The sequence below is a fragment of the Carassius carassius genome, chromosome 35 (genome assembly GCF_963082965.1).
Source record: "Carassius carassius chromosome 35, fCarCar2.1, whole genome shotgun sequence".
NCBI classification, from domain to species: domain Eukaryota; kingdom Metazoa; phylum Chordata; class Actinopteri; order Cypriniformes; family Cyprinidae; genus Carassius; species Carassius carassius.
Window position 1 is genome coordinate 20,119,129 of NC_081789.1, and position 27,419 is coordinate 20,146,547.

The window sequence follows — 27,419 nt, forward strand, 5'->3', positions numbered from 1 at the left end:
TGCACCCATGGTACGGCAGCAAAGTTCCTTGATTATTACGCCGGAATGAGAGTATTATTCATATTATACATATACATATCATATCGGCCCATATAATCGCAACTTTTCATTTTCCATCAGTCTTAGTACACGATGTAACTACAGAAGAGTCAAGTTGTAAATAGGAAAAATACAGAAAACTCTTTGGTCATTTATGAGTGAGATGCTAATGGTCTAATCAGATTCAATGATCTTTGCTAAGCTAAGCTAAAATGCTACCACCAAACCCAGAGATCAGCTGAATAGATTCGAAAACAATACAACTCAACTTTTTAACTCTAGGGCAGTTGGAAAATGAGCCTATTTCCGAAAAAAGTGGAGTGTTCCTTTAAGTTGAGGTGTGCCGTAGTCATGAAAATGTATCTCTGCACACATTTTTAAGCCATTTAAATGCAAACAACAGCACTACATGTGTTTCACATGAATCCGCTGCTCATAGAGCGTGCAAGTATTTGTGTTGCTTTGTTTGCCTTGAATGGTTAAATACACATATACTTACATGAATGAGAATGCCAGATTTTGCAAGTATCCTCGAAAAAATTAATTTAAGAAAATCTCTCACCGCTCTTGACTAAATCACTTTTGTATCTTTAATAATAATAAATTAAATTTACACAGTGAAATGCAGTGTTTTTTGATTAACTTATACAATGTGTGTTGTATTTATTTATTGTAGTTTTTTTTTCCTGTTGCTTGTAATTAGTTACTTATTTTAAGTGAGCTTGAGTGGGGGTTTTTTAGGCTTAAATTAGTTTTTCTGTGATACTGACAGTGGTGACAAGAATTATGGAAATTCTATGGTAACAAAAACTTTGATGTCATAAAATTTTTAATAAAAGCAAAAATTGTGATATAAAATTACTCATATTGGGATATAACATTTTAATCTTATCGCCTTATATGTTTGATTAGCACTTTAACTCGATTGTAAACCTCCAATGTAAGATAGAAAGAATAATGACATTTTATCTTACTGGAAAAAAGCCTGTTTGTAGATTTTAGACACTACTAAAAACATAGTTAAATTATCATTGTTGTAACGTTTAGTTAGTTAAACCTCAACATTGATTCATACACATTACAGAAGCTTCTTCTACTGAATGAACATTGCATTTGTCAGGGGTTTGAACTCACCTAGTTTGACTTCCGCATTTTCCGTGAGCAAAACGTTCTGACCTTTGATATCACGATGAATGACCTTATGTTGATGCAAGTGGGTCAGACCCTATCAAAACCAGATGAAGAAGTTAAACTCAACTGGAGAAGGTCAAATGAGGAAACACTCTTCAAAAAGAACACTTCTGGAAGCTAATAATGTCTTCTAGTGGCCCACACTACACACACACTCACCCGAAGGATCTCTCTGCAGATGTAGGCCGTCCACTCCTCTTTCAGAGTGTTTCCTTTGGTGTTCTTTATCAGGTCTGTCACTGAACCAGCACCACAAAACTCCATCACCAGCTACACACACAACACGTTAAAAAAATTAGGATAAAACCCAAAAAGCCACAAAAATGAGGACAAATCTCATTCAGTAGAGATCTACATGGGTGCTGTCACAAACAGAATTGGTTGCATTAGTTCCATTGAGAGGTCATGTGTGAATGGGATCCGATGTTGAAATTCTGGCTAATAATTCACACTTTCTTATGCTCATCAGGGCAGCGTTTATTTGATAAAAAATACAAAAAAAAATATATAAATATTGTGAAATATTGATGACAAAGCAGTATCATGTGACACTGAAGACTGGAGTAACGGCTGATGAAAATTCATATTTGACCACAAGAATAAATTATATTTTAAAGTGCATTAAAATAGAAAATATGTTATTTTAAACTGCAATAATATTTCACAATATTCCTGTTTTTTCTGTATTTTTTATCAAATAAATTCAACCTTGATAAGCATAGTAAACTATAAAAAAAATTACAAATTTACAATTTATAAAAAAAATAATATTTAAATAATGTTAATATCTTTTTTTAACTTTAAGCAAAATTTTTTTTTAAATAAATAAAATGATCCATATTTCTACAAATGTTCTATTTGAGCTAAAGCAGCTTACAGTTTAAAGTGGCAGAACCAGTATTTTAATTAGATGCAACATTCGACACTCACACGTACTGCAAATTCACACTTTTCAGCTGAAACTAGATCTATGAATGACAACTTGTTCCAGGGCAACTTCATTTTCCCACTTTGAAGTTGAAATGACAATATAGAAGGTTGCAATAAAAACGTATTAGTGGTTTAAAAAAAGGGAATTTCATAGTAGTATCCAGAGAAAAGCCTCCATCTAATAATTCTCTGTTTTGACTCAATATAGCAATATTTCTTTCCTATAGCCCAACCTTTGCCTTAACATTGGGTTCGGAAGTTTGCATGTCACTGCTCCCTACTATAACTCCGTTTTTACTTTGGCTTTACCTTATCTCCCAAGACACTCATATAAATAGAGCCATATTCTCTTTATGGGCCCCATGGGCACAATAAAATTCAATAAATGTAATTTCTGAGCACAATATGATGGTTTTTCTGAAACAATGATTGGTTTTGAATCTCTCCTGAGCTGGCCCTCAGATGGTTCAAAATATGTTTGGCCTCTGGGACTCTCCAAAGCCACGACTGCTGAGTTGGCAACATACTCTAAGGGAAATCCTTCTTACAGAGACGCCCAGTGGAGGGTGGTTGTGCTGACCGCATGCTTCAGTGCTAGTAAATGTTTTCAGCATGTCACTTATCTTTCTGTTGCTGGGCAAAGAAAGCGAAAAAGCTCACCACACAGGAAATGAGGCTGGCAGCTTGCTTTCAATGCATAGAGATGAAAACAACAAGGCCTAGGCAGCTATATGCAAAGTGTGAACATTGCGTTTCTGAGTGACAGATCGGCAACGGTTGAAAAGTGTTACCTTACCAGTGATGAGAAAGCTATTTTTGAGGCTGTAGCTTCTTATGTTTAAGCATATTCCTGGTATTAATGTAATGTAATCTTGAACTTTTCTGATTATGTCACTTAGGCTCCACAGGTTAGATTTGCCACACTCAAATATTTTTCCTCATTAAATATAACAAAAGACCTTCAATAATTAAAATAAAACTAGTTACACTATAGTCAAACTTTAGTTTGATGTGGCAGCAAATCTTCATTTAAGATATAACATGACAAAAAACTCAAATATGTATGTAATAATATGAAAACTACTACCAAACTACTCAAAAAGTTAGAAACATCACTACTTTTAGCTTCCTAACACTGTATTGTAATACACACATTAATAATGAAACATTTACACACTCTAATACCATGATTCTTTCTGCCTACAATTAATTAAGACTGACCCAGAGCTGGTCATCCATGCCAGGTGGGTTCTTCTTGATGAAGGCACCATAGTAGGTGGCGATGTTTCGATGGTGGGAGTATTTTTTTAGCATGTTGATCTCAGCTTTGATCTCCTCCTCCTCATCCTGTCAAATAAAACAGACAACACTTGAGACTTCGAGAGCAGGAATATACCATGTTTCTTTGTCTTTGAGTGAGTCATTGTCAGGAAACTATTCAACAGTGTGATTTACTACTGTACATAACAGCAAAAATATGACATTTATTATACAGTCGTGGCCAAAAGTTTTGAGAATTACATAAATATTAGTTTTCAAAAAGTTTGCTGCTAAACTGCTTTTAGATCTTTGTTTCAGTTGTTTCTGTGATGTACTAAAATATAATTACAAGCACTTCATACATTTCAAAGGCTTTTATCGACAATTACATGACATTTATGCAAAGAGTCAGTATTTGCAGTGTTGGCCCTTCTTTTCAGGGCCTCTGCAATTCGACTGGGCATGCTCTCAATCAACTTCTGGGCCAAATCCTGACTGATAGCAACCCATTCTTTCATAATCACTTCTTGGAGTTTGTCAGAATTAGTGGGTTTTTGTTAGTCCACCCACCTCTTGAGGATTGACCACAAGTTCTCAATGGGATTAAGATCTGGGGAGTTTCCAGGCCATGGACCCAAAATTTCAACATTCTGGTTCCCGAGCCACTTAGTTATCACTTTTGCCTTATGGCACGGTGCTCCATCGTGCTGGAAAATGCATTGGTCTTCACCAAACTGTTGTTGGATTGTTGGAAGAAGTTGCTGTTGGAGAGTGTTTTGGTACCATTCTTTATTCATGGCTGTGTTTATGGGCAGAATTGTGAGTGAGCCCACTCCCTTGGATGAGAAGCAACCCCACACATGAATGGTGTCAGGATGCTTTACTGTTGGCATGACACAGGACTGATGGTAGCGCTCACCTTTTCTTCTCTGGACAAGCCTTTTTCCAGATGCCCCAATCAATCGGAAAGGAGCTTCATCTGAGAATATGACTTTGCCCCAGTCCTCAGCAGTCCATTCACTATACTTTCTGCAGAAGATCAATCTGTCCCTGATGTTTTTTTTGGAGAGAAGTGGCTTCTTTGCTGCCCTTCTTGACACCAGGCCATCTTCCAAAAGTCTTGGCCTCACTGTGCGTGCAGATGCGCTCACACCTGCCTGCTGCCATTCCTGAGCAAGCTCTGCACTGGTGGCACTCCGATCCCGAAGCTGAATCCTCTTTAGGAGACGATCCTGGCGCTTGCTGGACTTTCTCGGACGGCCTGAAGCCTTCTTTACAAGAATTGAACCTCTTTCCTTTAAGTTCTTGATGATCCTATAAATTGTTGATTTAGGTGCAATCTTAGTAGCCACAATATCCTTGCCTGTGAAGCCATTTTTATGCAATGCAATGATGGCTGCACAAGTTTCTTTGCAGGTCACCATGGTTAACAATGGAAGGACAATGATTTCAAGCATCACCCTCCTTTTAACATGTCAAGTCTGCCATTCTAACCCAATCAGCCTGACATAATGATCTCCAGCCTTGTGCTCGTCAACATTCTCACCTGAGTTAACAAGACGATTACTGAAATGATCTCAGCATGTCCTTTAATGACAGCAATGAAATTCAGTGGAAAGGTGTTTTTGGGATTAAGTTAATTTTCATGGCAAAGAAGGACTATGCAATTCATCTGATCACTCTTCATAACATTCTGGAGTATATGCAAATTGCTATTATAAAAACTTAAGCAGCAACTTTTCCAATTTCCAATATTTATGTAATTCTCAAAACCTTTGGCCACGACTGTACATAGTAATTTATATCACTGTTATATCCCTGTTATATCAACTAAATTTGGAGTGAAATTGTTGTTATCAAACAGGTTTCCTTAAACACTCCATCCATCTGTTATTGGTCAGCCAAACAGATAGCCCCGCCCTAAACTAATGCCACTGGTTAAGACTGTTGCTATGTCCGGTTGATTAGAACAAGCAAAAAACAAAGCAATGATTCTACAGTCCCTGTGAAAAAGAACCAACCTGTAAAATGGCATGAATATGGCTTTTTAATTTTTTTTTATAATAAAAAAAGTATTTTAAACCTAAAATAACAATACCAGGCATTTTTGTCACTTTTACATTTAAATGGCTAATATATAACTTTAAGTAAATAAAATATTAAGGTCACACTTTATTTTAAGGTCCAATTCTCACTATTAATACATTTTGGCTAAATAAACTACTAATTTGCTGCTCATTTATATTTAGTAAAGGAGTTGTTAAGATAGGTATTGGGTAGGATTAGGGATGTAGAATATGGTCATATAGAATATGTGCTTTAATATTCTACTAATAAGTACTAATAAGCAGCCAATATATTATTAAAAGGCATGCTAATAAGCAATTAGTTAATAGTGAGAATTGCTCTCTATACTAAAGTGTTGCCAAAATTAAATTAACATCAATTTTAATATACTCAATCATACAAAAATTAGGGGTCAGAAAGATTTTTTTTTTTACAAAAATAATACTTTTATTCAGCAAGGATGGAAAAGTGACCTTAAAAGCATTATTTCAAATAAATTATCTCAATTTAATAAAAGAAAATAAACAAAACTCTTCTTTTAAATTTTATTTTACATCACTTATAAGTTATAATACTAATACTAACAATGTCTAATGTATGTTTAAACAAATAAATACAGACTTAATGAGCATTTGAGACTTTAAAAAATATTAATAAAATCTTAATGTGTCCATGATTTTTGAAAATTTGTGTATTAATATAGTAATTAATATGTTCATATTTTTTCTATTAATAACATTAATAAAATATTTGAAAAGTTAACATTTACCAATATTTAGCTTTCAGTAAAATAAAAAAAATATTCATAATTAAAATATTCCAAAATGCATGATGCGCTGTCCATGAATCAGCCATGAAAAAAATAAAATAATAATAATCACAACAAAAGTTTGCTAATAACTGAATATTGAGGGATCGATGTGTGTCCTAGTAGTGGCCCGTCAAAGCCTATGGCGTTTATAGCCCTGGTACTTTTTTTGTTTCATCCATCCATCTTTTACACACACACACACACACACACACAACACAACACAACACAACACAACACAACACAACACAACACACACACACACAACTTATAGTAGGTAAAGCATGACGCATTCATGTTTGTGTTTAAATGACATCATGCAACAAGCAAAGAGTGAAAGTGTAAAAGTAAAACCAACATGGAGAGAAACAGGAAACCGAGGCAGCTACTTGCGCCCTTACCCCTGTGACATCCATGACCTTGATTGCAGCAAGCTGGCCGGTCTTAACATGACGCCCCTGTAGAGAGAAAGATAAGAGAAAGGACATGTCATTCATGAGCGTCATACAAACATCACAATGGCATTATTGAACATGTGGTAATGGGATCTATCTGTGGCAGAAGAATAGGTGGATGTAAGCCTCTGGCACGCGGCATAATTATGTAACAGCATAGAAAAACACACACACCCATAAACAGACACACACACACGCTTCCTAGAATGATTGAAACAGACCCAAATACCTGTGTGAATGATCTGTACTAATTCAGGTTTGTGAATGTGTGTGTTACAGTGCCACCAGATGACAACTCGAATCTCAAATCTCCAAAAGCGTTATGCAACCGAAGGAATCTGGAAATGGAAATCACTGTCCCAGGTCTGCCCCAATTCCCTCATGTTTACCTGTTAAGTTGCTCACTTCCCCCAAGCTCAATTTTATTTCATAACCAGAAATGAGAGAAACAGACACTGTCGACGCATATCATCTGCACGCTCAGCAGGTCCCGTGTTTTGGGACAATAGCGGGAGATACGGCAGCAGATCTGAGCAGAAGTGCATTCATCTAAACACCAGAATCACCCAGTGTGTGCTCTTCAGAATGAATTATGCACACTTCATCTCCTCACCCAACACACTCCCACTGCTTTTATTCTGAGCAGAGGAGATGTTTCAGCAAGAGGAGGGGGGGAAGAGCGAAAAAGGGGGGAAAGAAATAGGACGACATGAGGAAAGGGCATCATACAAGTCCCACCAGTGCTCATTAACAACTTCAACCGCTACTGCAAAGTATTAACGAGTAGAGAAACCCGCCAAAACCACAGGGCAATATAAAAATCAACATAGTCGATGAGAAAATCACTGAATAGGGGACTTTTAAATATTTAAATAAACACTGAGACACATAGTTCAAATAGGGCTCACATCATTTCTTGATGCCATTTTGACCATTAATTAACTATTCTGAGCATCTAATAACTAATTTTTACTAGTGGTCAACCAAAATACCAATATTTTTCTTCTATTTTTAGCTGTGTAGGAAACGAAACTGTAGTATTAATCTTTATTTAATTTTTTCAAAAACTTTTTCCTCAATTAGTAAATATTAGGTCAAATAAATATCAATTTATTACAGCATGTTTTTTTTTAGATCACTGACAAGCTACGCAATATCACGTTCATTATCGAAGGCGAATCATCTGGGCTAATGAACGCAATATTGCGTAGCTTGTCAGTGATCTACGGCTCTGTCTATTAAATGCCGCTCCATTTAAAAGCAGGTGATGGCGATATAGCGGTAATCACGGAACTGGATTTACTGACTAGGTGCGCATGATCATATCATTAGATATATCGCCCAACCCCAGTACACTCTTCTGTGTCAGCCGCGACACAAGGATATGTTTGCTCCATGTATTAATGCTTTGATTTGAATGAAAACAGCACATCCATACAGCGCGGCTGACACAGAAGAGAGTACACAGTTTGCGTTCAGCAGATGTTGTTCATCTGTTGTTCACAAGTCGTTATTTTTGTTTTCTTCTTGTACAAAAAGTACTCTTGTTGATTCATAACATTATGGTTGAACCATTGATGGCAGATTGATTATTCTGACGATGTCTTTCATACTTTTCTGGACCTTGACAGCGTATTTTACTTGGCAGTCTATGGGACAGTCTCAAGCCTCCCGGTTTTCATCCAAAATATCTTAAATTGTGTTCCGAAGACGAACGAACCTTTTAAGGGTTTGGAACGACATGGGGGTAAGTGATTAATGACGAAATGTTAATTTTGGGGTGAAGTATCCCTTTAAGTATCATTTACATCAGCTTTATATTTAAGCCATCCAGACAGAGGTTCCAAAACCTTTTTTGTCAGCTAAACCTTATGGACAGAAAATATTTACTTTAAGTAAACCAAGATTTGTTAAGTTAATATTTAAATAATATAACAAAAATGAAATGTTGTAAAGTTCTGTCCACAAAAATGTAGGAAATTATGCAAACGTGAAAGTTAAGAAAGTGAACATTGCACATAGTTTTTCCAAATACATGTTAAGCGTTGTAGCGTTGTAGCATTACAAGCTGCACATGTGAATTTCTGTTTTATTTTGACTAATTATGCATCCCCATTGTTTATTATAATGTTACCTTTGATTTAGTTTTTTATTAGCTATTCATCAACTCACAAATGCCCTACAGTTCCCTCATAAATCTTGTTTGGTAAACCAAAGATAAAAAAAATATATATATATATCCACATTAATTGTTCTATAATTTTTAAGTGTTTCTCCCCATGCTGTGTGTTTTAGGTAATTGCTATGTAGTTTCTAAAGTAGTCTAAATGGATTTTCTAGCCTGTTCTGGGCGGTTGCTTTCGATATGGCTTGGTAGTTTTGAAGCTTTTGAACTGGAAAACATGCTGGCTAGACAAAAATGTTGGCTTATTTGAAGACATCTGTGACAAAACACATGAGCCAATCATCATGATAATACATCGGACTAAAAGTAATAAATTATGCTGGCATGTTAATCAATCAGATGTGTGGACGTGGTGAACGGGTGCATGTGTGATGGGTTTGCGCCTTACAGCTCCACGTCTCTCCTGGCGAGGAGATTCACAGGGCCGACTGCTAACTGGAAAAACCATCTGCCATCTTGACAGATTAACTGAAAAGTTCTGGACCGTTGACGTGTAAGATAAGACTTTCCTCAATTGCCATAAACCATGAAAAAAGCCAGATGCAAATGTCTGTGCAGTATTAATGATAAATATAACTGTGCTCAGAATGGAATATTACCATACTGCACATATATGCCATACATTGAGCAATATTTTTAAAAACAATATGCAAAACAGTCAGCAAAATGCAACAAAGTGTTTCAAACTGTTGTCACATGACCTCATTACATTTCATGATAAACTTGACTGTATTCATCAAAATAACCATATTTATTTTTAAAATAACTGCAATTTTGCATTTTAGTAAGCAAGTACATGTTATTTATATAACAATTATTCAACACAGTGAAGCAAACCTAATTTTTATATAAAAAGGTCTTAAATTTTCTTAAGGTTTCTTAAATTTTTTAAATTTGTTTTCTCTTCCGTGTCTGTTGTGAGAGAGAGTCCAAAACAAAGCAGTTTGTCATATCCGGTTCAAGAACAAATCATTTGATGTAACCGGATCTTTTTGAACCAGTTCACCAAATTGAACTGAATCGTTTTAAATGGTTTGCATCTATAATACGCATTAATCCACATATGACTTAAGCTGTTAACTTTTTAATTTTTAATGAGTTAAACAAACCAATATCCCGGAGTAATTCATGTACTCAAACAGTACACTGACTGAACTGCTGTGAAGAAAGAACTGAAGATGAACACCGAGCCGAGCCAAATAATGACTGGTTCACGAGTCAAGAACCAGTTGCATCGGTTTTCGGATCACCAGTAGTTCTTTCTGACAGTTCGATTTATTAAACCGGTTGAAGAAAACGGTTCACCGATTCTTTTGCGCTCGACGTAATGGCGTCAAAAGAATCAGTTCGGTTCAGACGCTCTGTGTGTCAGTCTGCTTCACGCTGAATCACACATGCGCAGTTAGGGATGGGACGATAACCGGTTTTATTGATAACCGTGATAAAATGTGCTGAAGGTTAGTAATATCGTTTAAAAATGAATTATCATTAAAACCGTGTTTGATTATCGCGGTTTTAATAACTCACTATTAAATCATGTCCAGCCAGCAACAGTCTGACGCAAGCGCAGCGCACAATGTTTTTTTGGTTTTTTTCGAGAAGGAATGGCGAAAGTCAGTGACTTTTCTATGCTTTTCTATGCTTCTACACTTTTCATTGTAAGGAAGGAAATGCCACAGAATTTAATCTTTCTTTAAATTAAGTGCATAGAGTTGCTTGTTTTATTAGTTGTTTGTTGATTATTAAATATAAAACTTGCTGAAATGTTTTCAGTGTGAGCATCAACTATTTTTGAACACTTTCATCTCGTTTCAACAAAACCGTGATAATATTGATAATCGTGATAATTTTAGTCACTATAATCGTGATATTAAATTTTCATACCGTCCCATCCCTATGCGCAGTATCATCAGCTCCTCGGTTCTCGAATCGGACGCGTCTGACAGAAAAGGTTCTTTTCGGACCAAAATGTATTTTCGATACTTCAAAAAATGCTAACTGACCCTCTGATGTCACATGGACTACTTTGATGATGTTTTTCTTACCTTTCTGGACATGGACAGTATACCGTGCACACAGTTTTAATGGAGGGACTGAGAGCTCTCGGACTAAATCTAAAATATCTTAAACTGTGTTCCAAAAATAAACGGAGGTCTTACGGGTTTGGAACAACATGAGGGTAAGTTATTAATGACATAATTTTGCAAATTGGGCGAACTAACCCTTTAAGAAGGTAGGTAGTTGAGATTTTAATACCATGTCAGCAGCTGATACTATTCTCATGGCAATAAAATGTCAGCACCAATAGTTCTGGGCAGAGTGCCTACATATCTTGCCATTGTGCTTTGGGTAGTCCCAAGTTAGAAACCCTGACTCAAGGACCTGTCCTGATCCTACACGCCCGCTCTCTCATAATAAAAGTCAAAAAACGCCAAAAATAAATCTTAAAAATAAATAAATTAAAATAATAGAAACGGGATCAAATAAAATCAAAAGGTGTTTTAAGTATGTATATGATAAACATTCTAAAACTTTTTTCTGTTAAGTTCTTATTAAAATAAATGAACTAAAAGAAAGAGATATAAAAATGGAAATGAATGATCAAGTTGATTGCAATGCATCATAGGAAACAGTACCCCATAAAGTGTACTATGCTGTATATTGCCCATTTGCAATAGGAAAACTTAAAATATATGCAAACTGCACTTATGTAGTATGTTGAGCATAAACTAAACTGCAAAAATAGTAAATATGGTTGTGAACAAAAATACATAACACAATTTCAACAAAGTCACAGGATGCTTTAAGCTTATAAAAAATATTATAAAAAGATTGGCTTTTCCAGAGTTGTCAGCAGATTTTTTTTGTAGCCAATGTGTGAATGAATGCTTTTAGAATCCAAACAGATAAGCACACTATGCAGTCACAGAACCCTTCTAATCTAGACTGGCAGCTGAAATGCATACGGAGGTCTGTTCCCATTATATCTGAAATGACTGTAAATGGCTATCGGAGAGCTTGCAGTAGTAATGCATTGTAACCGCTGTGAGGAAGACATTGCTGCTCGGTTTCATCATCACCGCTGCTATTGGCTATACTCAATACTCCAGTTGTGAGAACTAAGACGGTATCTGCTAGAGGGTAGGGAAGCCAAACAATAGCAATGACAGCCATATATATGTCTTTGTAGAAGTCGTGAAAACGGAACAGTTATTATTGTACAATCAGGATCAGGAAGTCATTTGTCACTGCAAGCCTGCTGTGTTTGGACCGCTTAACTGTAGACACAGGGTGCCATTGCAAAAAAAAAAAGCAGCACATCGCACTACTTCCTCTCTGTAGCCTAGCAACAGGCCTGGAAGGCGGAGGAGGTTTGTGATTTTCACACTCTTCTACAGACAGCTCCTCTTGTTCCTGAGACATGTGACCTAGTGTGACCCTCTCAGCTCAGTCTCTGAGAGAGCTTTGGAGGGGCCAGAATTTCTTCACTCAACTTCCATTCAGAGAACAGCCTTCAAAAGACCACATGCCCTGCAGTCACTTACGGAATGCAGGAAGTTGGTGTTTTATTTAGAGCCTCATTGTGGAAGCTTCCTTATTTAACCGTAAGCTTTGTGTTTAATCGCATAATGTATGGGTGAGAAGAATATGCAAAGCCTTCACTCATAATGTGGACATAGATTTCTAGGTGCTTTGTTGAAAAACATTAGTGCTACAATGCTAGGGTGTTGTGGGTAGTTGCCAGGGAGTTGGTATGTGGTTGCTAAGGTTGTTTTCCACATCTCTAACTCTTAACACATCCTTCCAAAATCAAATCGGTGGGTTGCCTGAACAACTGAGGATCACCAGTGTTACTTAAGCGTCATTTATAGTTTTAGTGTCGTGTTTTTGACATTTAGTCAATGTTCTGTCTGTGGTGTTTATAAATTCTGCATTTATTTGTTTTAGTTTAGGTTATTATTTGGAAATTGTCTTGACATCTAACTGAAATAAGAAAGATATAAATATTTGGTAAAACTTTACTTAAGCCTTTATGTATAATACATTATTAAGGGTTATTAAAGGGTAAAATGCATTATAATTATTTTTAATGTGAATTAAAATACATTATATATCATCGTAAATGATTATAATTTAAAATTCATAGTGTAACAATTAATTTATAAGTGTTATAATGTATTAACTCTGGTTACAATTAGTTTACACCATATAAGGTGCATTTCTATGAAAGCATAAGGGTATCAAAATTCATTTTGAAATGTAATACGCAAAATCACAATGCAATATGCAAAATGGCAATGTATTTCTGTAATTAAATGTGCATTTTCCCATACATGTGCAACATTTAGAGCAAAATGAAAATAAAAATTCTATTTTATAATTTACATTTGACATTTTCTACGCTAGTTTTAATATGTAAATTAAAAACATTTTAACGCTTTGTATGTTGCAAAATGATTTTCTTAAATGATTGACACTTACACTTAAGACATTTCAATTGCATTTTCAAGAAATACCCTGTGAACAGTGTAGACTAGTCAATGTGGATTTGAAAATGTATTCCGAGCCGATCACGCCCCCAACCTGTCAATGATTATATCAAGGTGGGGCTCGGCAACAAGACGCACAATTGGTCAATATTCCCCATTAACCAAACGCTTTTCACTTGCCTCAGTATCTCACTGTTTTACACTCCGATTGATTAACAGCATGAACATTCTTCAAAACATCTTCTTTTGTGTTCCATAAAAGAAAGTAAAGCTGGTTTGGCTGAGTAAATGACGACAATTTTGTTTTTGTGTGAACGATCCCTTTAAAGGGGGTTTGTTGACATGATGCTTTCTTATAATCTTTAAAAGTGCATGAAAAGAAAGCTCACAAGCTTTGATAAAAGTGCCCACATTTCTATCTTTCTCCTTCATAACAGATTTCTCTCAAAAGCAATGTCATGTGAGTGGGAGATGAGCGGTCCCACCGCAGCACATCCTGACCCAGAACCTATTTCTTCTAATACAGGGCACGTTTTAATGGCTTTCTGGATCTCCCAAAATGGCGCCCCACCGGAGAAAGGGCTGTGTGGGATTCTCTGCACGGACTCAGAGCAATCAAACTTGTGAATTTCTTGAAATGAAAATTCACCATGTATATATTTTCTAAATGCATGTTATAGCCTAGATCTTATTGCGAACAATTCATTTATGCATATGCTTTTTTGACTACAGACTTCTCTCTGAAGACGTACGCAAGGACATCTCCAACAAAGCTCCAACAGGTTCATTTTCTCAAAAACCAATAAACAACTTTATATAACCACATCCCTGCTCTATAATGTTTCTTTTTCTATAATCCATAACTCCAGTGTTTGGCCTATACCTGCATTTAGTCAAATATAATAATCAATACTTCTTAAATGCTCATCTGTTCCTGCAGGTCAGTGAGGTCATAACCTAAGACCCTTGGACTAATTAAACCGCCTCGCAACAATCCGAGAGTTCAAAGATCCCCCGTTAATAAGAATAAGACCACTCCGCAATCATCTCTCTTTCTGTGTTGACCCAAATAGACAGATCTGGAGGCTAAGTAAAGTGAACACGAGGCACAGTTATCACAATTACAGTACAAAAGCACCATGTTAAGATGAGCTCCGCAAACTCCAGCAGAGATGCGGAGTCACGCTGCTACAGCACTACAGAGTGAAGCAGAAGAAATCTGTTTAACCAGACCGACTCCAAAACGAAAAGGGTTTTGCTAAGGACCAGCGCATTTATCTTTTAAGCAACTTACTTTTAAAGAAATGTCTTACAAAAAAAACCTGAAACTTCTGATGACCTTTTCTGTTTTTTTTTGCATTGCTTAGTTATTGTAAAATCTGCTGTTTATTGACATTAATTCAAGAGGGAAAATAATTTTTTTATATTCAATTTAATAAAAAAAAAATCTTTAATATAAAGCAGTTATGTTTACCGTGGCTGCATTTATTTGAACAAAATACAGTAAAAACAACAATACTATCAAATATTAGTTCTTAGTATTTAAAATAACTGGTGACAGCTGAATTTTCAGCATCATTACTCCAGTCTTCAGTGTCACATGATCCTTTAGAAATCATTTAAATACCATATGCTAATTTGGTGCTCAAGAAACATTTCTTATCATCAATGTTGAAAACATTTGTGCTGCTCAATATTTCTGCAGAAACTTCGACAAATTGATTTTTCAGGATTCTTTTATAATCAGTGCCTTAAATGAATAAAAAAAGAGAAAGAAATGCATCATCAATATTCAAATGTTCATTCTCTGAGAATGAAACAAAGCAAAACAACTATCTGAAATGACATTACGAATCCACTAGTTAACTGAATAGATAAAAGATGACTATAAATTACATTCTACTTAAGATAAATAATGACTGATTTCACATTAAAAAGCAAATAGAAAGCAAATCAGAGTAATAGATGATAGGACCCACATAATGAAGCAATTCAAATCAATAGTCTTGACTCAGAGAAGAGGAAAGCTATCTTATATCAAATCAGGAAAAAAGTTATGGATGTCAACAGAAAAACTGTTCAGCAATACATAAATACCATGATTCGTAATTTCCCTTCTTCTGTTATTAAGTTCACATTAAACATTCAGTCAAATCATGGATGATTGCGACCTGAATGCAGCTTCACCAAAGCCACCAGAATGTCATCAACAAAATGTCTAATTTGGTTCGAAAACTACTCTGCTTCCACATACAGATGATAATAAATGAATGCCTGTGCTGTTTTAAATAATACCAGAATTTTGAAAAACTTCAGGCGCTTGTATTTTTGAAAAACTCCCACAGTTAAATGAGCAAGTGAGAGCAAGAGAGAGAGAGAGAGAGAGAGAGAGAGAGAGAGAGAGAGAGAGAGAGAGAGAGAGAGAGACACTGTGCTTTCTTCATTGCTCACCAACAGACACAGAAATATACCTTTATGTATATTAAAACCTAAATTTCGCTGCCTGTTATCAGACTACCTGTTTATTCAAGCCATGGTAATCAGGATGCGGTACAGAGGGAATGTCTGGATTATATGTTTGCCAAGGAAATCATGACTACTACTATTGCTCACACTTGCTCATACTATTTCTAAGCGTTAAACTTTGGTGAGTAATTCATCCTGTTCAGTCTGTTATGTATATGAATTATACTAGAGATGTTCCGATACCCTTTTTCTCTTCCCGATACTGATTCCGATACCTGGGCTCAGGGTATCGGCCGATACCGAGTACTGATCCGATACCCGGGTGTGTATCTGTATATACAGCTGTATATACTACTAGCCCTGTGTAAATTTCTAGAATTATTTTATGGTGTGCTCCAGACTTATCCCTTGACAAAACATTTTAGTATTTTAGTTTTACAGTATTAGTGTATAAAAAACTGCAACAAATAAGTCTGGGAATATAAAAAATTCTATATTAATCAGATAATCTCTTTACAACAAAACAAGTAAAAAACAAGCAACCGTCTAGGCATAATTATTATTATTAATAGAGACGTATTATTACTACATAGAGACGTAGCTAAATCTACTGTAGGCTACAACAGTAGCTTAATATATTGTCAATTTACTCGCCATGAAGATCTTTGAGTGTCTGTGTTTATGATATGACAGTTTTCTCAAATGAAACGTTAAATTCTCATGAAGTGACGGTTTATGCGTTCATGTCCTCATATAGTGACACACGGCAGAGGCCACAAAACAGCGAGCTCCCATGCATCTGCGCCCGTCTCCTACAGAGATGTAGACTTTGCAGGAGTAATATTTAAATAGTATTTTGCAGTTTAATATTCACAGACACTAGTATATATATTCGGCTACAGTCTGGAGCCCTGCGCTTAGACTAACACGGAAGCGACTGAACGCAGCTGCGGGTAACGAATATACTCAAACTTACTACCGGTTCTACAGAGACGCTGGTATCATCACATTTTAAAATTTTCAGCACCGTTTTGGTCCCTAGTCGCCGTTTTACTGTCTGGTTGGTCCAGTCTGAAATACTGCTAAACAGCGGACATACTGCTAACCACTGTTCTATAATATAGAAGCGGCTTCACTGTTGGCAGTTTAGAAAGCGATGAGCGATCCAATCATATATAGATCAGTGCTGCTAACGCGTTTTCATTTCTTCTTCGCTGCTCTACACAGGGGTTGCTTGTGGCATTACAGCACAACGTCCTGTGTTTGCAATGCATTCTGAACAGCGAAGAAGAACTGTGCAGCGGTTAGGCAAAGCTAGCGTTCATAACTAGGTCTTGAAAATGGTATCGGATCGGTATATGGTTTGATGTACTCGCCGATGCCGATGCCAGAATTTGTTGTGGTATCGGAGATATTTCCGATACTAGTATCGGAATCGGAACAACTCTAAATTATACTTCCAATGGTTTTGCTTGTTTGAGGTGCACTATTACTTTGCTAAGCCATCTGACTTACAATTAAAAGAAAAGCCATGAAATACTTGCATTAAAGGAGGGCTGGACATTAAGCAACCACCAAGCGAACATTCAATACACCCTAGCAACCAACCAGAAACACCCTAGAAATCCACAATGCCTAAAGAACCACCCTATCAACCATAAATCAACACTAAAGCAACCATCCAGAGGACCCTGATCCTGAAGCTGTACATAGATTTCAGTTTTTCGACTTCAAAATTTCACATTTATTTCAATCCATCATTTTTTTTATTTTTTTTTATTAATCAGTGAAAATTGTTTCTACAGTTTTTTTTTTTCAGTGCAAGAAAGCAAACCACAACTCAAATTTTCTTCCTGGACTGCTATGGACTAGACAGTTGTTTTTCTTAGTTTATTTCCTTCTTCCTTTGCTCTTTTTCCATCTCTTTTCTTTATCCTTTTTCCATTCCCAAATTTAAAAATAAAAAAATTAAGCATAAAGATTCATCTGCCTTTTAAATAGCCAATAGGCTTTATCTGTTGGTTAAAGGCAGCTGTAATTGGGGGAGGGACAATCAATCAAAAGAGCATCTGATTGGACAAAAACCTGTGCAGTGCAGTATGAGTCATCAATGAGTTATTTCTCCAGAAGAAAATGATAAGACATTTAAAATGTATTTATCAGCTAAAAAAGCTGGGTAGATATGCTTACAAATTGTAGTATGCTACTGATTGCAAATTACATGGCAAAAATTGTAGTTCTCCCAGAGTTACTGTTTTCCGCCATTTTGAAGAGTACGCCAAACCGTAATCAAGGTAATCAGCATTGTTTACGTTCAGTGAAAAGAGCGCACATGCTGAATGTAAACAGTGTTGATTACCTTGATTACGTTCTGGGGTACTCTCCAAAATGGCGGAAGATGGTAACTTGGGGAGAAGAATTGTTGAAAAAATTATGTTATTATTGTTTTCTATGCACACAAAAAGTATTCTCATAGCTTCGTAAAATTACGGTTCAACCTTTGATGTATAATGGATTATTTTATCGATATCTTTACTACGTTTCTGGGCCTGGGAACACTGCAGTTTTGTTGCTGTCTACGGAGAGTCAGAAATCTCTCAGATTTTAATCAAAAATATATTAATTTGTGTTTTGAAAATAAATGAAGGTCTTACGGGTGTGGAACGACATGAGGGGGAGTAACTAATGACAGAATTTAAAAATTTTTTGTGAACCAATCCTTTAATTAAATCATAAAAATGTTCAATTAAAATGACTTTAACATCAATCCAAATTAAAACATGAAAATAAAATAATTTATTGGTTTGCATGTCATGCAAGCATTTAACCAAAGGAAAATTTAAAAGATGAAAAAGAATTAGGAAGAATCAATAAATGACAAATCATTTATTGCTATTGCATGAATTCATGCAACCCTCTCCAGAAACCATGGCAATGGAATTGCCATTGGCTAGCAAAATTGTTTACTCGCCAGACTGATATACTATGCATGCGTTTATATATATATATATGTGTGTGTGTATATATATATATATATATATATATATATATATATATATACACACACACATACACCATATTTTTCGGACTATAAGTCGCACCTGAGTATAAGTCGCATCAGTCCAAAAATTCGTCATGATGAGTAAACATTACCGTCTACAGCCATGAGAGGGCGCTCTATGTCTTCAGTGTAAACTACAGGAAAATGAGCAGTATACAGCGCCCTCTTGCGGCTGTAGATGGTAATGTTTTCTATTGGTTCATTTCTCTTGGTTCATTTCTCTCGGTTCATGTGAAATAAATTTTAATAAATAAGTCGCACCTGACTACAAATAGCAGGACCAGCCAAACTATGAAAAAAAGAGCAACTTATAGAAAATATGGTATATATAATGTCTAAGATGGCACATCTTTTTAAATATCTGAAAGTACATTCTTAACATTAGTCAGTCAAGCATTATATATGATCAAGTATTAGTTAATGATAGAACTTTGGTAATTAGAATTAAAACCATGTATGAATGAATATTTGTCGTTTTAACAACTTAGGAATGGTGGTGCTGCTTTTTTGGTCATTTAGTGTTTCTGTAAAAAATGGGATAAAACTAACAATAATACTGATCAAATAATAATAGTAATAAAATTCTATTAATAAGAACAATATAAAAATGCACTAAAGATTAACAAGCTGCTGGATTCATGAATATTAATCAGGATGTCTGCGTTCGCTCAAACTGATTTGCTGAAATCAAAACAGGCTAGGGACGATAATAGCAGAGCCGTAGAGGGATATCTAGATCTAGGCTCCGAGATCTAGAGATCTCTCTACGGCTCTGGATAATAGGTGAGCTCCAGACAAAGCTGAAGAATTCCAAAGGAAGGCGGGTGTTTTGACAGGAAAAATCACAGATCGCTTGACAGAGTGAAACTCTGAAGTTGGTCTGGCGAGTGAAAATATAGGTATCTGTGCTAAATAGTGTTGGTCCACTAGACGATGTCATCGTCCATCACCCCCCACACACACACACACACACTTTTGAATGCACAACCTCTTTTTAGTTTCACTGTAACTTTCGAGATTCATGATTGCACATACTCTCTTTATACTAGGGTTGGGGCAATGTCTACAAATTTAGCATTGGACGATGTCTACAGTGAACCATCACAAAGGACGATGACATCGGCGGGTGGGGGGGGGAACGGGGTTGCATATGGTGTGCCCGAAGCGTGAATCTTAATAAGGGAAAACAACTAACGATTCCGAACACATGTCTACACTGGATGCCATTGGTGCGATGCGATAAAATACTATAGAACCATAGATAGAAATACTATAGAACCATAATAGAGATTCATAGTATATAGATCAGTCATTAGAACTCAGTATAATCAGTGATGTCTAAATTTGTGCTGACACAAATGGATGCATCCACACTGGATGCAACAAAGCGACCGTTTAAAAACATGTGAAATTTGTGTCAACGTGACATAAACAGAACGTGGCAGCAGTTTACTATCAGAAAATTTTGGTGTCATGCCAAGCCGCATCCAGGTAGACAGCATCATTGATTATGAGTTATATTGGCTGATCTGTAATGAATCTCTATTACAGATAAGTGGTTCTATAGTATTTTGTCGCTCGCATCAAAATCATTCATTGTTTTCCCTTTTTAGGATTCACGCTTCGGGCACACCCCCTAGCTCCAATCCCAACACCACCACCCCCCACCCCGGTCGCTGCTACCCCACCAATGTCATCGTCCATCACTATGTTTCACTGTATACCTCATCTGATGCTAAATTTCTAAACATCGCCCAACCCTAGTGCTAAACTTGCACTTAGCCTTCAACTCAAACACTGGCGAGTAACATCTGAGAATTTATTAGCTAGTGGCTTATATTAGACAATTTAGTCACCCAGAGTGAAGATTTATTCACATATGCTAATGATTTACTCACAATGTAGAGGGCTGATGTGCATAATATAATCATATATCAATAAAAACTGTTCTCTGATTGAGGGTATTTAAAATATAACATACTCTAACTATGAGTACTTCATGAGTAATTCAGATTACATGTAATCGGTTACTACCCAGCTCTGTCAGCTAAAAGCATCAATATTAAGTATGGAATAATAGCATATAAATTGACTGCACAAAACCTGTTGAAGAACACCAAGATCCCATAACAACTCGGAGATTGCACTCAGAAAACATGGCAGAGGAATTATTGGCAATGAGCATATTCAATTAATAAGGAATGACAGTACATTTATGCCTGGATTCAGCTGACAAATTAGCGAATTCCACTGTCTCACATGATTTTTCATTTTTCTCCCTTCTTCACACTTTTTCTCTTTCACTCTTATTAACACATGCTAAGTATACGTGAAGGGTGCCCGTTTGATTAGCAGAGTTCATCTTTTGCTGTGATGCATCGGTCTCATTTTCCATAAAAAGGAGATAAAATCTCTCACAACATTCTTATCATGTGAGACTCAGGGAAACAAAATCTAGCACCTGATAGGATATGACCCCTCCATACACCTTCACAAGTGGGCAACACCTCAGATTCACACCTTCTGGTTTTCTCAGTATACTGACTGCACTCGCACAGAGAGCTCAATGTCAGGCCAAAAAACTTCTGCAAACTGTGGCTTTTCTCTAAGAACTTAAAAGCGACAATCACAACCACTTCCTCTTTCGCTTCTTTAATTTGTCTAATAATTCTATATGTGTGCATTAGATTTTTGTTCAAATGTTAAGAGGTTAGTTCATCCAGCATTACAACATTTCACAATATTTACTTATTTTCATATCTCAAACATCTGCACAGAAAAGGGCAGTATAAAAATTCTACCTTTTCCTTTCGTGTCACACAAAATAAATAATCATATGGGTTCAGAATGACATGAGGATAAGTAAATGAAGACAGGATGAACTAATCCTTTAAAAGTATTGCATAATGACGGCGGTTCAGATTGACAGACTGCTTAACTGCTCCAACATCACCGCTCGTGGCTTCAGTGTCAAATCCGACACTTTTATCGGTGATCTCTTCATTTAAAAAACAGATCAATAGTATTCTCCTCTCAGCATGCATCAATCATACCCGAATTAGCGGTCTGATCGCTGTGGATGAAAACCAGAGATGATGCAAGTCTTTTCACTTTCAAAAATGAAACACCAAACCAAAGTAGTTCAAGCACCCCAACCTGTTCAGGCCATGTCAGACCGTGATTTTCAACAACTTAAACCTTATATTTTCCCGAATGTTGTTTACAAACAAATCACCCTGTCCAAATATGCACGTAAGTGAAAAATCTGACTCACACCCACTAGTTTGAGCAGGTAATAGAAGGGGGCGAATAATCTTTCAGAGAAATGAAAAGAAGTATAAGAAAACACATGAGTCTTGACACGTCTGAACATACCACATGTACAACGCAAGAGCCAAGGGAGGGAGAGGGAAAACTTTGAAGCAAACAGCTGAGGGAAATACAAAATATGTTTCTGAGACTGAGCTGGATAGATCTATAGAGCCAATCATACATTTGACTAAACATACACCATTATTTACCTTATATACTTGTCCATAGGTCCCATTTCCCACAAGCTCCACCAGCTCAAATATGCCCGCAGGGTCCTGAGGGGAGAGAATAATAGAAGAGGAGATTAGCTTGCATTATGCTGTCATTGAACATCAAGGAGAATCACACGTACTGTAAACACTGAGATCATCAGAAATGCAGACACTGCAGTCATTAGACCTAACAAAGCGTGTCAATTAAGGTTAAATCTGTTTGTACGTTGAACATAAAAGTCTACTAAGGCAACCAGTGAGCCAAAGCCAGAAAATTAATTTTGAAACAAGCACGGATGCTAAATTATGTCCTATTAACTGCAAACAAAAACACTTTTTTTCCCAGACCCCCCCCCCCCCCAAAACAAATTTCAAACCAAATAATAATAATAATGTTTAGTCTTTTCATACCAATAATCAGTTACCTGTGTGCTGTTATGCAGAAAACTCTGCCTTAATGGAAATGTCTGCAATCATGCCTGTCTAAATTAAAGATATTTTTAGCACGAGAACCAATAATATATACCTGACTGTGCCGTTTCTATTTAAAAGTGACGGCAAAACACATTATCTGTAGGTGGGAATATAAAAAGCCAACAAGACTGAAATCAAATCACTCTTACTTTTCATCGTTTTCAGTTACTAAAACTGAAGGAGTTACCAGAACTGTCAGAATTCAATTCAGCTCCAACAAGCATGCTGCTCATGAATATAAGCATGACCAATAAATAATGCAATACACCTGGAACAATATGTTGCCATGGTAATCCGACAATAGCTGACATTCCCGTTTCCAGAGGGGTAATTTATGAAATATGGTTCAGTGAATTCACAAAAACATGCATAACAGCTTAAGCTGAAGATGAAGATGGTGGAACATGAAGGATAGATACAGGTTCATTGAGATGAATATACATTTAGTTTAGTTTATTAATTTATAGAACACATTTAAAAACAACAGAAGTTGCAACCAAATTCTGTACAGAGATATTAAAGAGAGGCAAGCACAGGAGTTATGTGTTGATATTTTAGTGTCAAGTCAAAAGCCTGACTGCTGCGTTTTGAACCTGCAGATGATTTACAGTTGAATTAGGCCAACCCAGGTATAAAGAGTTGGAGTAATTCTACTTTGAGGTAATAAAAGCATGAATAACGGTTTCAAGATTTTTCTTAGAGAAAATCACCTAGATTTTGGCAATAGATCTTAGCTGAAAGAAACTACTTTTAATAATAACACTAATCTGCTTATCAAAACTCAAATTAGAATAAAAAAAGATGACACCAAGATTTTTGACACGGTCATGAAAATTTGAGGATAAAGAACCAAACTGATTAACTATGTCAGAGGTCCTAGCCCCTGAGAGATTTGTGCAATTAAATCAGACATATTTAAACTGTGCCACCCTAACAGCATTCTGATACTGCTTAAGACACTCCCTGAAGATAAATAAACATCAATGAAGAACCTAGCAGTAGAAGAATCAAAACGTCTAGATAAACGTGGAGAGTGATATAGTTTAGAGTGGGTACCAGCTAATACAGAGTCAAAAACCACTGGATAATGATCAGAGATAGCGGTGTCCAAAATTTCAAGGTTAGTCACTGGAAAACCAAGTAAGAACACCAAGTCCAGGGTGTGACCCTTCTGGTGTGTGGGTCCAGAATCAAATGGTTCAAAATAAAGAGAGCCCATGAGACCTAAAAACTTTTTACCCAAATGTTTAGACTGGCGGCAGACATGAATATTAAAATCACCCAAGTTCAGAAAACTGTCGTAATGTGGCATCAGGGAGTCCAGAAGATTAGAAAATTATAAAAAAAACTCCTTATTAAAATTAGGTGGTCTGTATAGACGGTTTCAACAGATACAACATAAACAAACATTACTGCGCATGCGCACTTTTGTGGACCTAACTTAACTTCCGGTAGACTTCCAAATAGAATCAATAACAACAGCCAAGTCCCTCTAGAGTAGATATTTTTTGATAACAAATAAAATATGTTTGCTGCGTGGACCAGGAGGACTTAATGAAAATGCAAATTCATTCTTTGCCAGCAGATGTTTTAAAGCACAGACATAAAGCGCGAGAAATAGAGGTTTCCCCAGTAACAGCTGTAAACAAAGCAGAGCTGGTACACTCACACACTGCTTTATCAGGCATATAACACGCAAGTCTTCCTTCAGAAATACAGCGATATAAAAACACCTGTGCCTCGTTTTGATATTTAAACATATAAATGTAAGGAATTATTATTATTAAACGTGCAGTACGTAACGTTACTCTTGTTTATTCAACGAAGCATTTTTGAAAATCGATCAGTATTAAAATTGTGGCGAGTCTCCAAAAATAAATAAATGTATGGGAAACACATCCAGCAGCACAACCACCTGAGCCCAACTTCAGTCTACTCATCACCTTGACTTTAACTGCGTTTGTAGAAGGCACTGCAGCCAGACCGATATACACAACACAGATCGGAAGTTAACTTAGGTCCAGGCGCATGCGCCCGATGAAACAGTCTATACCAGGGCACAGAGCAAGGGGGTAGGGAAATCAACCTTTAAAAGCTGCACCTCAAAGGTTTGAAAGATTTCACTAGGTAGAAGAATGCACTTAATGGAGTTCTTGAAAATTGTTGCCAATCCACCTCCACAACCAACGGATCTCAGAGAATTAAAAAATAGGCAGTCTGGATGAGCAAGTTCTTTAAGATGTGAATAATCACCAGGGCTGAGCCAGGTCTCTGTTACATTTACTGAATGGGATTTTCAGGAAGAACAAGGTGTATGTGCGTATACAAAAAAAAAAACAAACAAAAAAAAACAATACAATGGGAATACTATGGTAAAGGTTATCTTGGAGAAAGGTGTTCATTTGTAAGCACTTATCAACGGCCCTGCCTTGAAGTTATATTTACATATTTTTTAAACATGATATGGACATATCATATATATCGATATATTGTTTATATTTAATTCTGATTCCACCACTTTGCTTGTTTGTCTTCTCTGTGCTGTGCTCGCCCCCAGCCTCCTTGATTTTGTTCCCCCTCCCCTTGCGTGTTGAACATGGCGGCATCCACAACCAGACCAGAGGCTACAGAACTATTCAAAAAAAAAAAGGACAACTGGCTTCATTATATGGAGATACCTCGGTTTTAAGGCGTCGGGCGAACAGCAGGCAGATATCTACTGTAGGGCCCTATGATTTCCACGATGCAGAAAACGCAGACGGAATCGCAGAATCCAGTCAAAAACACGGAATTTACAGTTTAACATGGAATGTCATGGAATTTGTCAAATTTTGAATTAATTAATCAAAAGTAGGTCAATGCACTCACATCAAATCGCGGCATGGACTAATATCTGTAAATATTAAGCATGGAAAAGTCTATTTAAATATGAATCCTGCATGTTCTGCATGTCTGTGTTAATGAATGGTGTAGGGGTGTGCACAGATAGTCGAACATTCGAATATTCATTCTGCTCTAATTATTCGATAAATAAAAATTATATTTGAATTTCGCTATATTTTTGCTTGCCATAAAAAAAAAAGAAAAACAAAGTCCACAATAAAACCTAATTCGGTCACTTTCTGTGATTCTCCACGGCATATTTATAGACGTATGCAAGCAAAAAATAATTAATGAATAAGAATTGCAGTCTTCTACAGTACTTCAAATATGGCATGGAGAAATCACAGAAAGTGACCGAATCCAAGAACATTGTTGCAGCAAGCAACGGATAAACACCGCTAACTTGGAGAATGCAGTGAAAACTCCTCTTCTCGCGTCCGCCCTAGACCCTCGGCACAAACATCAAGTTTCTCAGTGAAAACATGAGAGAAGTAAGAAAAAAAACATTGGCCGCCACCAACGATGAAGAGGATGCATTGCCCACTCGTCATAAAAAGCTGAGCCAGTTCTTCAGCGATGATTACAGAGAGTCAGCCGAGACGAGTGGGAACAGTTCTTGCTGGAGCCATGTATTCCACCAGATGAGGATCCCATTCAGTGGTGAAACAAAAACACGAAGCGCTTCACAAAACTTATTCGCTTAGCACACCATTATTTGTGTATCCCACCAACGTCTGTGCCGTCAGAGCGCGTTTTCTCCGCGGCCTTCTCCGGCCTTATTGTTAACAGACTAAGGAGACGACTTTCCCCCGATCATGTTTACATGCCAGTGTTTCTTAACAAGAACATGTAAAACAATAGAAAAAAAAGCAAAAAAGATTTGCTGACGGCTTAAAAGTTTCAAAGTTAAGTGTAAGCTACATTCTGTACAATAGCCTAATTGCTGCAGGCTGCTTTACGTGTTTTCTTTGTTCACTTTTTTTTGCTTTTAATCTGTACTTCTTGCACGCATTGTTAAAGGTTTTCAGCTACAAAACACGATGTCTAATGTTCAAGGTTATTGTATGTAAGCTTGTTCAAAAATGACGGAAACAATAAATGTTGCAGAAAAATAACGTGTCTCATTAAACTTAATTTAAATAAACGAATATTTGAATATTAGTTTTTTGTGAGCTCAAATATTCGAATGTGATATTTGCGGAAAACGCCCATGCCTAGAATGGTGCAGACGCGCGTTTATTACACACACGGAAGCTTTTCAGCTTCTGTCGTCTCACTAAATTAGGACGTAAACACATGAACAACATCTCCAGAACTGCACTGAGAGTCACTTCATGAGCATCTGACCGTTTGATTTGAGTAAAACTAGCGTCATATCACATCATAGACTGTAGTATCACATACACAGAACTGTAAAGGTAAACCTGTCAAAATAAAATTATTTGCCAGAAATCTATTACTATTGTTCAGCAAAATGAACATAGCCTACTACTACTACTATTAAAATGAAATGAACATAAATTGGGGTGGTGTTGGCACAGTGGATAAGACACATGCCTTTGGTGTGAGAGACCCGGGTTCGAATC

At 36.5% G+C, this 27,419-nt stretch overlaps 1 protein-coding gene and 1 long non-coding RNA gene across 8 annotated transcripts in view; one reads left to right on the plus strand and one right to left on the minus strand.

Moving 5' to 3' along the window:
* tnikb (TRAF2 and NCK interacting kinase b) overlaps positions 1 to 27,419 on the minus strand; it is a 70,732-nt gene that overhangs the window by 32,058 nt on the left and 11,255 nt on the right. For all 7 annotated transcript variants that reach the window (XM_059524865.1, XM_059524863.1, XM_059524861.1 and 4 more), the window contains exons 2-6: positions 22,474 to 22,539; positions 6,697 to 6,753; positions 3,382 to 3,507; positions 1,390 to 1,500; positions 1,174 to 1,264 (exon numbers count right to left, since the gene is read on the minus strand). In XM_059524865.1, coding sequence (XP_059380848.1) covers positions 1,174 to 1,264; positions 1,390 to 1,500; positions 3,382 to 3,507; positions 6,697 to 6,753; positions 22,474 to 22,539 — 451 coding nt within the window. The remainder of the gene's footprint in view (positions 1 to 1,173; positions 1,265 to 1,389; positions 1,501 to 3,381; positions 3,508 to 6,696; positions 6,754 to 22,473; positions 22,540 to 27,419) is intronic.
* LOC132115745 (uncharacterized) lies at positions 24,075 to 25,229 on the plus strand. Its single transcript, XR_009425553.1, has 2 exons — positions 24,075 to 24,331; positions 25,007 to 25,229. It is a non-coding gene; the product is annotated as an uncharacterized LOC132115745 (long non-coding RNA).